Source organism: Carcharodon carcharias, chromosome 12 (assembly GCF_017639515.1).
Source record: "Carcharodon carcharias isolate sCarCar2 chromosome 12, sCarCar2.pri, whole genome shotgun sequence".
Lineage (NCBI taxonomy): Eukaryota > Metazoa > Chordata > Chondrichthyes > Lamniformes > Lamnidae > Carcharodon > Carcharodon carcharias.
The window spans coordinates 139,691,923-139,709,303 of NC_054478.1; the positions used below are offsets into that span (position 1 = coordinate 139,691,923).

General features: G+C 41.2%; 1 protein-coding gene across 8 annotated transcripts in view; it reads right to left on the reverse strand.

Annotated features, from left to right (window-relative positions):
• LOC121284757 (double-stranded RNA-specific editase 1-like) overlaps positions 1 to 17,381 on the reverse strand; it is a 300,748-nt gene that overhangs the window by 197,803 nt on the left and 85,564 nt on the right. For 2 of the 8 annotated variants that reach the window (XM_041200322.1, XM_041200320.1), the window contains exon 1: positions 302 to 533. The exons of the other annotated variants lie outside the window; for them this stretch is intronic. In XM_041200322.1, the coding sequence (XP_041056256.1) occupies positions 302 to 353 (52 nt within the window). In that variant the 5' untranslated portion in view covers positions 354 to 533. Of the gene's footprint in view, positions 1 to 301; positions 534 to 17,381 lie in introns of those variants that run through there. 8 annotated transcript variants of the gene reach the window in all.

The window sequence follows — 17,381 nt, forward strand, 5'->3', positions numbered from 1 at the left end:
GTTCCCAGTACTGGAATGAATACTGCACTGCATCAACAACAATGAATGACATGATGTTCTGTCTAGTATTAACACTTTCCTATCTTCCTCTTGAATCATGAGGCAGTTATAAACATTCGGTCATTAACTCCCAACTATGTGAAAGAAGTTAGCAGCAGAAGGAGGAGTTTGTTATTTACTGCTTTAAATAATGTGTCTGTATACTATTCATCACATTAGAAAATGTTCCAGTGAAAAGAAGCAAATGGTCAAATCACACAAGCTAACAACATTCATCAATGCTTAAAGAAACAAAGCTTACAAGAAATGAAGAAAGTTTCTTCATGAACCATAGAAGGGTGCTTTCCGTGCATAGAATGCAGTATATGCTGACCCCTGGTACTTCTTTCCTCCACGCCCCTCAATATACGAATTGTGAAAATCTCAGACCTAAAGCTCCCAAAGCAATAGCAATCATGTTACACAAAATGTAATACTCCTCACTTAAGCATTCAGCATGGGAGGGGATACTGTGCTGAGCATAGGAAGCAGTAAACTGGAAAGCACCAAATACTGAATATCTGATAATATGCCCCAGCAGAACTGCCCTTGTGTCAACGCAGTTTCCTGAATAACAGGAAAACATGAACATTTAGCCTTGGGAGCCTTACAGACAGAAAAACAAAGAAACAATAACTTTCAGCTACTGAAGTTTAGGAGGGGCTAGCATTAGAATAATCATTTTTGCAGCTGACAAAGGCACGAGCAAGCAGAGACTTGCAAAACGACAGACAAACAAAAAGAAAGAGGGAATGAAGTCAATATGGCAAGGACAACTTACATGAATGTAAGGGCTTCAAAAAAAATTTAAAAAAATAATCTTAGGGCACTGCACAGAGGAATACCAGACGCTGAGCCAAAGGAGTTCTCAAGAGGCACAAACTCGAATGGTTCCGACACACAACTGATTTAACCATCCATCACCAGGGCTGGATGTCAAGGCTTTACTCTCTTCTGCCAAAATCAATTATTCCAGGGCAATCCTGATGATCAAAGATAACCCTTAGCACAACATAACACACACTGAGGTGAAGCTTTTGAGAACTACCCTTCCTTTGCATTTTTCAAAATACATTTTATAACAAAAGTGTACCTTCCAAGAACTCTACGGAGAAAACGAAAAAAAAAATTATCTCTGCAACCAATGCTGATTCAACATCAAAGTTAGGCTGGTTTTATACTACAATTCTGAAACCACTGCATCAAACTGAAGATGTAACAAACAAAATTTTAACTGTCTAATTAAGATTTTTATTTAAAAAGAAAAAAAACTGGGATTAGAAATATTAGGTTAGCAAAAAAAGAACTCGCCTGTGTTGAAGACTTTCACAAACTCAGGATGGACCAAAGTGTTTGCAGCCAATGATTTATCACTGTTCCTTCACTGGGTCAAAATCCTGGAACACCCTCCCCAACAGCACTGTGGGTGTACCGACACCACAGGGACCGCAGCAGTTAAAGAAGACAGCTCACCACCACCTTCTCAAGGGCAACTAGGGACGGGCAATAAATGCTGGCCCAGCCAGTGATGCCCACATTCCATGAAAGAGTTTTACAAAGCAGTTTTGACAGGTAGTCACTGTTATATGGTTTGTTTGATTATTCTTGATTATCACTAATTCTACAAGCGGGTTTTAAATGTCCAAGCCAAGAGAAAATACACATTGCAACCTTTATTTAAATCAATTTTTGACAACTCTAAAATAACTCAGCTGGCAACTACGCCCAAGATGTTGTTCATCCAGCTAAAACGATGCCTAAATTTCTGCACTGAAAATGAGGAGGAAGAAAAACATGAGAGAAAAAAAAGCTTTTTCCAATAACAAATTCACCCATAAGTCAGCCATGAATAGAGTGCGCCCATGTTATTTTTGTTGCATTTAACATGAAAAAGTGTTGCAAACACAGACAGGACATGTGATCCAGAATGCTGCATTCCCACAGCAGGAATGCTGCTGACAGTACAGTGGGGTACAATGATTTGCATTTGGACCTACTGCGATATTTCTAATATTTACTGAACTGCCCACATGTTGGTCATCTCTACAAGCAGAAGCTGGCTCTGCTGCAGGCATCATATCTTAGAGCAAGTCTCGCTAACAGAAGATCTTTTTAAGCTTCAGGTATGAAGAATTGGGACTTGAAAACCAGAAAGCCAGCTGACAAAAACCAGATCATGATGGACCAAGCAGAGAGCTACTGGTTCCTCAATGCCAAAGGAGAGCATCATCAGCTGAAATACATGAACATAATCCTGTCAAGATATTTACCATAATGGTTTCCTAACATCCAGATTTGCAAGTAATTGGAAAATACAAAGACAAATTGACACTGTCATTGATTAATTATTCAGAACAAGTCAATGTTAAGAACATACATTGCTTACGGCAGGAAAGAGATATTTAGAAAAACTGCATAGGTTTCTGGTATGGCGCTGGGGGCAGACAACCACCTGCGAGGGCATCCCCCAATACAACAGGAGAAAGTCATAATTTATCACAAGATCATATCTCAAAGTAACCACAAGGTGGTGCAGAAGGACTTAGGAACGATGCTTATTGCAAATTCATCTGGCAAGGTAAATGCGAACCCCCAGTCCTTTACACAGAACAAGGAGGAACTTTGTATTCTTCAATACAGCTCTCAAGCACAAAGACCAACATACAACATAAAGGCATGTTAAAACATGATTTCGGTTACAAGATATCACACCCAAGACTGTGGCAGCTGCGACAACTGGACAGCCTGATCCCACAGCTTCACCAAGTGAATCACGCTTGCAAACTTATTCAGCACAAAGTAACGATACTCGGAGAAGTACCCCAATTTAATTCTGTAGAAAGAAAGATTAGATAATGTTACAAGTAGCAAAGCAAGTCATGAAGCCACCATCATGATGGTAAACCGGATAGCACATTGCTACCACTACTGTACTTCAATTATTTCACACAAAATAAAGCTAAAAACGTACTGTCTTATTTTGTGATACTTAAAATATATGCTGTAACAGAGAAAGAATCATTCACAGCTAATGAAAATGTTACATGCAGTTAGCTGCATGTTTACCACAAATTTTCTTTTTATTTTATCTTTTTATATTTGTTCTCAAATATGGATGTTGCTAACAGAATCAATATTTACTGCCTATCCAAGGGCTAAGTAGGAGAAAAGGCTGAACAGTTTCCAACTTTGCTGTCTCACATGTCTCCTCAGCATCTCTTGGCAGGACAACGTCACTAATCAGGTTGCTCATTCCATCATCATTCCTTCATTGCTAAGTCAATGCCACCTGGACTGGCTCGACTACATTCATCGGATGGATGACGGTTGTACACCCAAAGACCACCCGTATAGTGAACTGGCCAGGGTCAGAACCTCCTGGGTGTCCAGACCTCCGCTAGAAGAGAGACTTGCAAGGTGCGATATAAACATGGTGGAAGCTGACACTGGCAACTGGGAGATGGTCACCAACAGCCATGGCCTCTGGAGGCTGACTGTTTGGAAGGGCAGTGCGAGGGGCGAGCAGAAACGAAAGGCTCAGTGGCCAAGAAGATGCCCAGAAAAAAACAAGGTCAGTGAATCATGCACCTTCTCAAGCAGCAAATGCAGCAGAGACTGCCATGCCAGAGTAGGGCTCCTGATTCACACCAACATTTAACAGAGTTGACTACCGCTATGCAAAGCATGATAAAAGCAAAATACTGTGGATGCTAGAAATCCGAAACAAAAACAAAAATACCTGGAAAAACTCAGCAGGTCTGACAGCATCTGCAGAGAAGAATACAGTTGACGTTTTGAGTCCGTATGACTCCATCAGAACTAAGGAAATAGAGAAATGAGGTGAAATGTAAGCTGGTGGCGGGGGCAGGTGGAGCTGGATAGGGGACCAGTGATAGGTGGAGGCAAAGAAGAGATTGCCAAAGATGTCAGACAAAAAGGACAAAGGGGTGTTGACGGTGGTAATATTATCTAAGGAATGTGCTAATGGGGACATTAAGGGTAGCAAGCAGGACAAGTTAGTGGCAGATGGCCATAGTGGGGGTGGGGGGAAGTGATCGAAATGGACCAAAAAGGTGGAGATGAAACAATAGATCGAAATAAATTTAAAAATAAGTGGGAAAAGAAAAATATATTTGTAAAAAAATTATAAATTATTGGGAAAAGGGGGATCAGAAAGGGGGTGGAGTTTGAGGAGAGAATTCATGATCTGAAATTGTTGAACTCAATATTAAGTCCGGAAGACTGTAAAGTGCCTAGACGGAAGATGAAGTGCTGTTCCTCCAGTTTGCGTTGAGCTTCACTGGAACAATGCAGCAGGCCAAGGATGGACATGTGGGCATGAGAGCAGGGTGGTGTGTTGAAATGGCAAGCGACAGGGTGGTCTGGGTCATGCTTGCGGACAGACCAAAGGTGTTCCGCAAAGCAGTCACCCAGTCTGCATTTGGTCTCTCCAATGTAGAGGAGACTGCATTGGGAGCAGCGAATGCAATAGACTAAATTGAGGGAAGTGCAAGTGAAGTGCTGCTTCACTTGAAAGGAGTGTTTGGGCCCTTGGACGGTGAGGGTCGGGGGGAAGTAAAGGGTCAGGTGTTGCACCTTCTGCGGTTGCATGGGAAGGTGCCATGGGAGGGGGTTGAGGTGTAGGGGCTGATGGAGGAGGAATGGACCAGGGTGTCCCAGAAGGAACAATCCCTGCGGAAAGCTGCCAGGGGGGTGAAGGGAAGATGTGTTTGACGGTGACATCATGCTGGAGTTAGTGGAAATGGCGGAGGATGAACAGTTGAACGCGGAGTCTGGTGGGGTGATAAGTGATGACAAGGGGGACCCTATCATGATTCTGGGAGGGAGAGGAAGGTGTGAGGGCGGATGCGCGGGAGATGGGCTGGACACGATTGAGGGCCCTGTCAACCACAGTGGGTGGAAAACCTCGGTTAAGGAAGAAGGAAGACATGTCAGAGGAACTGTTTTTGAAAGTGGCATCATCAGAACAGATGCAACGGAGGTGAAGGAACTGAAAGAATGGGATGAAGTCCTTACAGGAAGTGGGGTGTGAGGAGCTGTAGTCAAGGTAGCTGTGGGAGTCGGTAGGCTTGTAATGAATACTGGTGGACAGTCTATCACCAGAAATTGAGACTGAGAGGTCAAGGAAGGGAAGGGAAATGTCAGTGATGGACCACGTGAAAATGATGGAGGGGTGGAAATTGGAAACAAAATCAATAAATTTTTCCAGATCCAGACGAGAGCATGAAGCAGCAGTGAAGCAATCATCGATGTACCGGAGAAAGAGTTGTGGGAGGGGGCCTGAGTAGGACTGGAACAAGGAATGTTCCACATACCTCTTAAAAAGACAGGCAGAGCTGGGGTCATGCAGGTACTCATAGCCACACCTTTTATTTGGAGGAAGTGAGAGGAGTTTAAGGAGAAATTGTTCAGTGAGAGAACAAGTTCAGCCAGTCAGAGGAGAGTAGTGGTGGATGGGGATCGTTCAGACCTCTGTTTGAGGAAGAAGCGGAGAGCCCTCAGACCATCCCGGTGGAGAGATTGGACGTCCATGGTGAAGAGGAGGCGGTTGGGGCCAGGGAACTGGAAATTGTTGATGTGATGTAGGGCATGAGAGGAATCGTGGATGTTGGTGGGAAGAGACTGGACAAGGGGAGAGAGAATGGAGTCAAGATAGCAAGAAATGAGTTCCATTGGGCAGGAACAGGCTGACACAATCGGTCTGCCGGGACAGTCCTGTTTGTGGATTTTGGGTAGGAGGTAGAAGTGGGCCATCCGAGGTTGGGAGACTATGAGGTTGGAAGCTGTACAGGGAAGATCTCCAGAGATGAGGTCAGTGACAGTCTTGGAGAAAATGGTTTGATGTTCAGTGGTGGGTTCATAGTCCAGGGGGAGGTAGGAGGAAGTGTCTGCGAGTTGATGCTCAGCCTCTGTGAGGTAAAGGTCAGTATGCCAGACAACAACACCACCACCCTTGTCAGCGGGTGCAAAAGCAAAGCATGATCTTACAAGGCAGAAAGCTGCCACTGCCCATGCCCAATTGCCCTGAAAAGGTCAAAGGGGAAGGAGCCTTCTTCTTGAACCATTGCAGCCCATGCAGTGAAGGTGCTTTCCACAGTGCTACTGAGCTACTGAAGGAACAATACGAGTCCAGGTTGACCCTCATGCACAATATCAAAAAAGGGATTTTATTGGCCTATAAGTGCAATTACAGAACAGAATCAAACATGACCAATCTGAGCAGATTGGGAGTTGACCAACTTTGTTAGAATAAATGTAGTATGAAGGAAAATCAATAGTTACTTGAAAGATTTGAAGCTTCAGTGCATCAGAAAGCTTGACTTAAATCTGCTTCGAACATCAAACAAGCCACATAAACCCCGACAGATGACCTTGACAGCATATATATGGATTCAGAAGACTCAATTAGTCAATGGTTAAAACATTTTAATGCTTAGATGAGGTACTATCATTTTGAGGCTACACTTTTAGAGATATTTACAATAGATTCACAAATGGAAAAATTCTAAATACCTACAGAATAAAAGATAAGAAGGTGAATTTGTTTGTGCTTTTTGATACAGGCAGCAGGATTTTGTGTAAACTGAAGTTTTGGGTGGAAGGTGAAAGGTTGGTCAAGAAAGTATCGAAATTGTTAAGTTGGAAGGTAACGATACAAATAAGGGTTTCGGTAGTAGTTGAGATCTAGCCGAGCAGTCTAGTTGGACAATGTTATGCAGGCAGCATTTGTGATGAAGCTGACATGTGGCCTTGGATCAAGGACAAATAAGGTTTCGAACTGTCTAAAACACCCAACTTGCACTATATTAATGTTCCATTCTTGTCTTGTTAACAAATATGTTGAAATCTACATTTTCTATTAAATAAATTTCCCTTGTTAGCTTACATATGTGTTGATGCACACCTGCCATCTATTTGTTTGCTATAAACAGCCTCCTCCCTGCAGATATTTTTGGAAATGAAGTCTATTAATTGAAGTGATTAGGACAATGCTGAAATTTTGCTTGTATATGCATTTGGAGCCTTGTTAATTCTGTGCTTTGTACTCTCAAGTTTCTCCTAGTTTTCAAATCGCTCTGTAACATCGCCCTTTCCCACCTCTGTAACCGCTTCCAGCCCAGCAACCCGCCAAGATCCCTGCATCCCTAATTTTTATTATCTAACCACTGATGGCCGTGCCTTCAACTGCCCAATGTCTAAGATCTGAAATTCCCTTCTTAAACCTCTTTCTCTCCCTTCAACGTTCTGCTAAAAATCTACCTCTTTGGCCCAGCTTTTGGTCTAATATCTCCTTACTAGCTTGGTGTCAATGCGTTTTGAAAATACTCCTGTGAAACCTCTTAGGGATACTTTGCTATTTTAAAAGCGCAATATAAGTGCCACCAGTTGTTATACACAAAAACACCAAAGTTACATACATGCATCCACCTATCTTTTCTACAGGTTCAACTGTGCAGTACTTTATCAAGGTACTCACTTTATTTCTTCAAACAAAAATGAGACCCTTTGTACAGCAGTTGTGGTCTCATTGCATCCCTCAGTTCCTATGTATGTCTCAAATAAATCATGGCCAAGTGTAGGACTTTTAAGGTGATCGCCAAATCAATGGTCTCACCTTGAAGCTGCACATCCCAATAATGTCACAGAGAATATTTTTCTCTGCTACATTTAACACAACCACCATCTTGACCCTTGCCCCTGCACGTGCTGTGTTGAATGAGTGGCTTGCTAGCTGACCAACGTGGGGCTTAAAACTCTGCACACTTGGTTCCTGGCGCATGTGAAGCCACAAGATTTAGACTTAAATTGAGGGGGGGGCATGTTAAAAAAGTTTTCAGGTGATACAAAAATTTACCATATGGTTGGTAAGGAGGATGTAGACTGGTCAGGTGGTCAGAAAAATGACAAATTAAATTCAAACCGGAGAAGTGTGAGGGAATGCATTTGGAAGGGCAAACAAGACGAAGGAACACACAATAAATGTCTGAGAAGTGTAGAGAAACAGAGGTAGATCAAGGTTGTTAAGAAAGCAAACAGGATACTTTCCTTGGTTGCCTGAGGCATAGAATATCAGAATCGGTAGGTTATGTTAGAAATGTACAAAGTATTTGTTAGGCTACAGCTAGAATGCTGCTTATCGTGCTGGTCACCACATTACAGGAATAATGTGATTGCACTAGAGAGAATACAGAGATTTATGAGGGTGTTGCCAGCACTGGAAAATTTTAACTTTGAGGAAAGATTGGATAAGGCTGCGGTTGCTTGCTTTGGAACAGAGGGGGCTCAGGGGAGGTTTAATGGAGATGTATAAAATTATGAGGGGCCTTGATAGAGTGGATCGGAAATGCCATTTTGCTTATCAGGGGGCATAGACTTGAAATCATTGGTAGAAGGATAGTGGGGAGCGGATAAATGTTATCATGCAGAGGGAGGCGAGGGTCCAGAACTCACTATCTGAAAGAGTGGTAGAGGTAGAATCCTTCATCATATTTAAAAATACGTGGATATGCACCTGAAGTGTACACGTCCATGGACTAAGAGCTGGAAAGTGGGATCAGGTTGGACAGTTCATTTCAGCAAGCACAAACAATGGGCCAAATGGCTTCTTTCTGTGCTGTAAATTTCTACAATCCTATGATTTCAAGGTTAACATACCCTTTTAACCTGGTAAAAGTAGATGGTTTCTTGCAATACAATTAGACACAACTTATCCATTCTGATGGCTGAGACAAGGGGAGGTCACAGAAGACGCACCCCAAAAAATGCTGTGCAAAGTTTGTGGCAGCCTTCAAAGAAAATCTTGGCACTAATACCAAATAAATAGCTAAGTTAAATATGAACTTTCAAACTGCTACATTTCTAATATAGATTCTTTTAAGACATGCTTAAGTTGTGCATTAAATTACAATGCAGTTGCAGCAGTTCTCAAAAAAAATGGTACCAGCACATAAAAGCAAGAAACAGCTGCTAAAACTAATCAGGAGAAATCCAGCACTAGAATCATGTGGGAACATAAGAACAGGGAGTAAGGGCCATTCAGCCCCTCCAGCCTGTTTCACCATTCAATCAGGTTTTGACCTATTTTTTCAGCATTTTCCCACAAGGGAAAAGAGTTTCATTGCATCCACATGATTAATTCTCTATTATTTTAAACATCTCAGTTAGATCAATTTTCTAAGTGCAAGGAAATGCAAGCCATTCTCATAACCCATCCTTTAGACATTCTTCTTCCTCCATCACATACCATGCCCAAAGAAAATGAAAGCCGCTGTAGTCCCAGAGGACCATAGGCTGCTCTCTCATTAGAGAGGCGGCTGGTGGTGTGTTTAACCTGAGGGTCACCACACCTCAGGCGAGGGGATGATCTCAGCCAGTCCGGGAACTGAACCCGCATCGTTGGCGTCACTCTGCCTCACAAAGCAGCCATCCAACCATCAGAGCTAACCGATTCCTGTAGTTCAACGCTGGCTACTATGGACTCCCACCAGGTTGGACCATGATGATGCTTGGCAAAGTACTGCAGTGGTTTGCCATTGTCTCCTGCAGTATGGCTGACCAGGGAACTCTCTCGCTCTTACTGCCTGCTTTCAGGTGTGCTGGAAGGATTTACAGGCTGATAATCAACCCGCTTGGCTACGTTATGAATGCACCTTCTGTGGATCATCAAGTCCCCGAGTAGATCTTGAATTGGAGCTTCTGGTCCACAGGCAGGGACAGGACCACTGCGCCACAAGACCTCCTCCTCGCTATAAACATTACAGAGGAATTAAAAAGTAGTTTAGTAAAGGGATTTGGGCACTGAAGCACAACTCATTCTATTTAATGTTGAACCTTACAATAACTCCATGACATTTGCCCAATTTGAAAACAAACAACTCTTCAGGTTCTCAGAGTCAACAGCAGAAAAAAAAAAACTAGTTTGCAACACTTCATTGCAACTGATTTGATTGAGCAGGGATTGGTTTCATCACTGCTAGATCAGCACATTCTGAATTTGTAATTCTTCCCAGATGAGATAACATTATCGCTCAAATTTAGCTGACGTTATCTTTCACAACTGAGCTCTGCCGCTCCTTAACCCACCCTCTTGCTGCCGACGCCAAGACTCGTGGTCTCTCCTGCTCCCTAACCCACCCTTTTGCAGCCACATTCACGACTTATCTTCAGCAAGTCGAAGCTGCTCCTCCTGCCTCTCGCTGCTCATCTCTAGAGCCCTCACTCACAGTGAGGTTCAGGGAAGGAAGTGGCAAATGGGAGAGTGTGGAGTGGGAAGTTCAGCAAGAGAGTGGGAAAGGGAACGGCAGAACACATGAGCCCAACACAGCAGTGGACATGAGCTTGGAGGTTGGCAGTGAGAGAATAGGCTAGGGTGTGGGAAAGGCCGCAAGTTGGAGGGTTGGCAACGAGAGGGCGAATTAGGGAATGGCAGAGGCCATGGGCCCGGAGGTTCGGCAGTGAGAAGACTATGGACCAGCAGAGACTATTAGCCAGGTGATCAAAAATTGGGGGGGGGGGGGGGGGGGGGGGGGGTGTGTGTGTGTGTGTGTGTGTGTGTGTGTGTGTGTGTCTGTGTGTGTGTGTGTGCGTGTGGGATGGTGGAGGAAACAAAAAAGCATTTTTTTCCCCCCAGTATCAAAATCGGAGCTCATCACAATTGCTTTACTTATTATGTCAGCCCCCCAAGATAAAGTAAGAAGGATCAGATGACAACCGCTGCTTTTTGCCTTCAGAACAAGGACGGCTGTCATCACGACACACCAATTTGTATGATCATTTAGAGGAAGATGATCAAAGAGATTCAAAAATCTGTTTCAATCACATCTTCAACACGGGAAGTCAGTCAAGCATACATGCTATAATCATGCATGAAAGGTTTGTAAACATGATGAATCGCTGGAACAACAGGTTATTTGGCAAACACGACAGAATATTGAATTTACTTCCTTGCCAATTAATCTGGTATCTTCTTGAATCCCCTGCCAGGTAATTACGAAGCAACGGGTACACAAACTCAGCAACTTGCAAATACACACAACTCAGAAGCCAAGGCACCTTCGATCCATTCTGCAAGGAACAACTGTACCCAAAATAAATTTTCTCCCAGACTCATGCTGTAGGTCAAGCATGCTCAAATTTTGTTCTGCCTTTTGTGTGTTATACAGAGATCGAATCTCACAGGACGCATATCAAGCTTAAATGCGCCCAATAATTTTACATACCTATCCAACTGCAGGTAGCAACAGGTCTTGGCTGTCAATTTTAGGATTTATTCAACAACGAGGCAGGAGTTCTGACCTTTGTAAATATCCAGGCCTCAAAATTCAAACAGCACAAACCAGCAAGAAATGCAGGTGAAAATGGAAATTAAGTGCCTGAGCATTAAAAGTGGATTCCATGGGATTGATATTTTTACAACTTGGGGGGCATGCAAGCTCCTTTTCCAAATTTAGAATTGTTCCTTTAAATGTATTAACTTTTTAAATTACAATGGGGTCAATTAAACACTCAGTAATTTTCCTGGCCCATAATCTCTTCCTTTGAGCTTGAACAGAATTCATGTCAATATTTCAAGAACTTGGTATGGTCCTGCTTGTGCCTCCTGTCCAGGAGGCAGTGTTTCACATCAAAATATACTCTATAGTCACCCGAAGTGCTTCAAAGCCTTGAAGAAATGGTCCTTTTTCATTGAGACACACATTATATGAGGCAAGTGCTAGCAGGCTAAGTGTCAGTGCAGTTTATCACGAGGATCTTATCTTTAAATGACATTAACACACACGTATTTTTTAATATGATCAAAACTCGATCTTCGTTTTTTTTCCCCTCCTTAGAGTGGAGGGATATCAGAGGATGAGACAGGCTGCACACCCCTCTACTGTCAAACCATCCAAAAATAACTACAAGAAGCTCATGGATCATTGCTTGACTGCCAGGTGTTAACTTGAGAATGAAAGGAGGGTATGGCTTTGACCACAGAAGGAAACTAGGCAGCGTCGCAGACTGCACAGAGGAAAAACATCTGAATCAGTACCAAATATCCAAAGATGAAATGGAGAATGAATTAATTACGTAGCAAGGAGTTTACTGCCTGATGGTACTGGCACCAAGCCAGGAAATCACCAATGACTCAAGGCAGAGTCACTTTCCATCTTTGGCAAGTGAAAGGCAAAAAAAGAAAAAAATCTGCTGCACAATTAACACCGAAATACTTAACCTGACAACAAATCTCTAAGCGCAAATTTTTGCTGATTTCTTGCTGCAATTGATACTGCGTGGCCTCTTCCCTTTGGCAGTGATCAGCTCGTTTATGTTCGGTTCACTCATTATGAAGCTTGAATTCCTCATATTTAAGTTTACACGACAGTGCTAATGGGAAAAGAATTCCTCCTGACAGAATACAAATTTGGTCTAATGTTTCCCAGGATGATATCATGTGCTGGTTGCCAACCTCGATACAGATCAGTAGAATTTTTGTCTTACTATTAAATTGACTTAGTTTGGAGCCACCAGATCTAGAAATGTATTTGGCAAAAGCTCAGAAATCAAAAACCTCTTCATTCGCTACTGGACTGTACAACTAACTCTATTACACCCACAACTGCCTCAACAAGTAAAACAGGCTGCAAAACTGTGACCTTCTTAGTTGAAAAGCTAATGTTCAAGATTTCTTTATTGCTTATGCGAGTCATTTTTTGGTCAAAGTAACTTTGTACTTTCATAGCATCTTACTCACAGGAGGAGGGCCATTTGGCCCACCAGGGCTATGCCAGCTCTTTTAAAAGAGCTGCCTAAGTTAATCCCACACCCCAGCTTTTCCCTCATAACCATGCAAATTAGTCCTCTAGTTCATGAACAATTGCTTTTTGAAAGCTCCCATGGAATCTGCTTCCATATTTGCATTCTACACTACACACTTTGGTGAAATGTGGTACTGGGAGTCATTAACTTGGGTACAACAGCAATGTATGCAAAATCATGGGAGCCTATTGATCTTCCAATAAATATAGTTGAATGTAAACTGCTGGGCTATTTGGATCAAATACAACTGGGAGAGCAAATATCAAAACTATTTATTCACTTGTACTTTTTTTTTATTAAAAAGAGCACACCTCCTATCATGTTAATTGGGGAGAGATAAAGTGCAAGCAAGACAGGACAATATGCAAAGAGATAGAGAGCAAATGAGTCAGTAAAAAGAGTAATACAAGAATGGATACTCACACAAAAATAATGAATACATTAAACAGTGTTATGTTCAGTAAAGACTACACACTCCAATAGAAACTATCAGAAAAAATTATACAGAAACTTGGAGAGGAGTCTGTAGAATGAATACCATATATATGCACTAATCTCTGACAAAAAAAGCTTGCAGAAAAGATCTCTGCTGCTCATTTGCTTTGTAGGAGCAAAACTTTTTGAGCAATATACAATTCCACATTCCTCTAAAGTGGTAACAGAATTGTAATATAAATGAAGTTAAAAGATAGTTGACAAAAAGCCAGAGAAAGGAAACACTATGGAATATCAGGTTATTTAGTATTACTCTGAGCTAAATATGCTGGTATTATGAACAAAATGATGAGTAACTCAAGTATAAAACAAATAGAATAATATTAATGCTGCTCAAAATTCCTGAAAGTGATAACGGACTTTTCACTGACGTATAGCCAACATACAGAATCAAACCAAAAATACCAAGAGTGTTCATGGTGTCAGAACAATGGAATACAAGTCTTTTAAGGTTATGCTGAAGTTAATAAGACCACTGAAGTGCTTTATTCTGGTTGATGAACTACAAAAATAGTGATGCATAACCCTGAAGGCAGCTCAGTGGAGAACAAAAGGAATTATTCCAACTGTCAACGTGATGACTTATGAGGGAAAGTTTTAAAAGTCTACAGCTCAAAGAAAACAAAATTTAGAAGATGGATAACAATGTTGGAAGTACATAAAATATTAAATGGTTAAATAGGACTTCAAAATAACCAAATATTTTGTGGCATTGGTTGAAGCACACCTCAACAAATAAGTTTGGATCAAGTATGCTGAATCTTCTGTCAGTTGACGTTTACCCTTTAACCAAATGAGTGTGAGGATAGCAGAAGCCAACAAATGCTTGTGTTTTACCATCTGGATATTACAAGTACTGCGTCTGAACCGGCATTTCATACAATACGAAACAATGAATCAGCTGCTCAGAGGAGACAGATTAAAGTGACTCATTTGTCTATGGACAAATGCCAACAGCCTGATACTATAGGACTGAGTCGAGATTGAGCTGAAATCAGACATAGGAAGTCTGTTGTTTATTGTGGGTGTCTCAACTTCTAAACAATTACTTAATTTTATAGAGTTATTTTCAGAGACTTTTTGGTACACTATGATCAAGGACCTGCAAAAAAAAAATGATAAATGGCACTGTTGTTTGGCATGATAAATATTTCCAAAAGATTTTTGTGTTTGAAGAAAAACTTGACAGATTTATTAGGGCTATGGCACTTGTGATTATATACAGAAAATATTAATGTTTTTAATTCTTGAGGTGCCAATTTCAAAGATAAGACTACCAGGCAAAGGTTGAAGTCCTCAAACCTTTCTGCCTTGCAGCTGACATAATCAAGTTGAATTTGGCCCCAAGTATGCTTGGCATTCAAGCCCACTTGTCCAATCATCAGTAGATCAGATTAAGTATGATGCTAAAACAGCAGATGCTCATCTCCCGGGCTATCATACAAGCTTACTGTCCTAGAAAACCCATCCTCTTGGCAAAAGTGAGAATTTGAATAACTATGAAGGGCTTCTAACTTGTAAATAAATATAATGGGAAAGTGCAGTCACGTCTATATGAGGGGGACATACTGAAGTTTATGAGCAGTAAATGGAAGGAAAAGAAATCCATCTACATTTCATAGTAACAAATGCAGAAATAGTAGTTTGTTCTGAACATCAGCTTAGTTTCGCTGCACAGTGTTATTTTTGAACTCAAGCATTAGAAATTTTAGGAAAAGTTTTCATTCTGCAAGACAGACATTATAGAGGACAACAGTTTAAAGGAGGTTCAAAATTTAAATTAAAGGAAGTTTTGAAATGCTGCAAATAAAGGAATTCCATTGAGATGATTTAATATTTTGATTTAATGCTGTAGGAATCCAAAGTGCTAGATCCCTACCCAGTTTACTCATTGCTCTGTTCCCTAATCTTTACAAAAGTATTTAAGTGCTGACAGTCATAAATGAATATTTTTTGTAAGGATATAAATTTGGATATCCTGAGCATTTTAACAATTAACTTAAGTTTAACAACTCACACATCCCACTTTCAAACTTGCAGAATGTTAACGCTTTTGGATGTTAAGCTTATAAATGGAAAATGTGCATGATGCAACAACTTGCATTTATATAGCATTTTTAATTAGTAAAATGAGTCAAGGCACTTAAAACACATTTGCATTCAATACATGGACAGTCTTGTTCAGAGGGAAGTGGACAGAAAGTAGCATCCTACCCCCACATTTTGACCAAAGGACATAAGTAGCAAAAAAAGTATCACGACAGAGAAAGAAAAGTAATGAGCTAAATAATTCCAAATTTCTCTGCAACAATCTTCCCCCACATTCCTCTTTTCAAGTTCAATTAGGTACAAATTAATAAATTTTACAGAAGACAAGGGCAACCACTCAAGGAGGACACAATATGCATCTTTTTGCGCATCAGTGATGCCCATTAAATACTACAGCCTGAAACCCACCAATCTGCAAAGCATTATGCAATGCGCAAACGTACCTTTAATAAAATTACATGGAATATTATTTGTAGTCGTCAGGCTGCACATAGTATTTCTGGTTTGAGTGCTTACGTGTAGAGAAGCACTCCTCTCAGTGCAAGGCAAAGGGTGATAAATTTAAGTGTGCTTGTAAAACTTGTTAATATATTTTCCTTCCAATTAAACCTTCAAACAATCCTGAGAGTTTAGTCCCGCAGTGTAATGTCTGCTCTAGTCAGGGGCCATAAATTGTTCCCACCTTCTCTGGGGTAGTAGGAAACAAAAGCTATTGAGACGCTAAGTAACTGGATCTAGGGTCAGAGAGTAGACTAGCATCTACATGGACTGAAGAAGTGCCCAGCTGCAGGGAAGCAAAATCATTTAACATAAATTTCATTTTTTTCACTGTTACAATATAAAAAAAAGTGTGAACATTATAACCCTGTGATTGTTATGCTGCTAACGCAATGAGATGCTGAGAAACGTAGAGCAGGAATGATTCGAGATCAAGTTCCTGGCTGTACAGCTATTTTGCACAAGGTTAAGCAGTGGAAAAACTGTCTTCCTCACACCTGATTATCATCAAGCAACAGCCCCTACCAGAAAACAGAATGGACAGGACCAAGGTTGAGCCAGATTCTCTCCATGTTGAGGCTTACACAAATAATAACTTCAGTCAAGAGGGAAGGGGGGGGGAGGGGGGAAGAAACAAAATAAAGAGACAAGGGGACAGAAGAAGAGCACTACAGGAAAACTGTCTGATAAAGATCAGGAAGAAAACAACATTTTCAGAAATTTCAACCAAACCAGCCAGATAGCAGTTCAATTCTGAAAACTTTCCTTGAAAGGAAATGTCAGCCACCCAGGAATAGGAGATCAAAAGAAAAGAACATATTCCTGTAATAAAAGCATAAGTGCAATGCGAGCTTCAAGAGGAAAAACAAAAGTAAATCAACTATTAGTTCTTTATAGAATTTGAAATGTTTCAAAAACTTCTTGGTAAATACTGCACCTTACTAAAAGGTACTGATATTTTTGTTTCTCGGCTATACATTTAATTAATTGGTGAAAACCATTCTTAGTTCACTGAGAAACAAATACCTGTGATTGGACCTTGCGTTTTGAGATTGTGCCCGAAACATGTTTGAAATCCCTCTACAACCTCATTCAAAGCCACATGATCCAGTCCCACATACTTGCTGGTGATAGACACCCAGCTTTCCTTCACTACATTACTCTTGGCCCCATTACCAATTCTGTGCTGTAGTCTGTGTTGTAAATCGGTCATCATTTCCTGCACTTACCATAAATTTAATTTCCTTGCTGCTGATGCTATCCTCTGTCTGCCCGCCACTCAATCAGGCTGAGAAAAACAGGAAGACTTGTAGAGTAATTATAATGGGGGACTTCAATTATCCAAATATAGACTGTGATAGGAATAATGCAAAGGGGCAAGAGCAGCGAGAGTTCCTGGAATCTATTCAAGATAATTTTCTGCAGCAGTATGTTTCCAACAAGAGAGAAGGAATTGTTGGACCTGGTTCGGTGGAATGAGT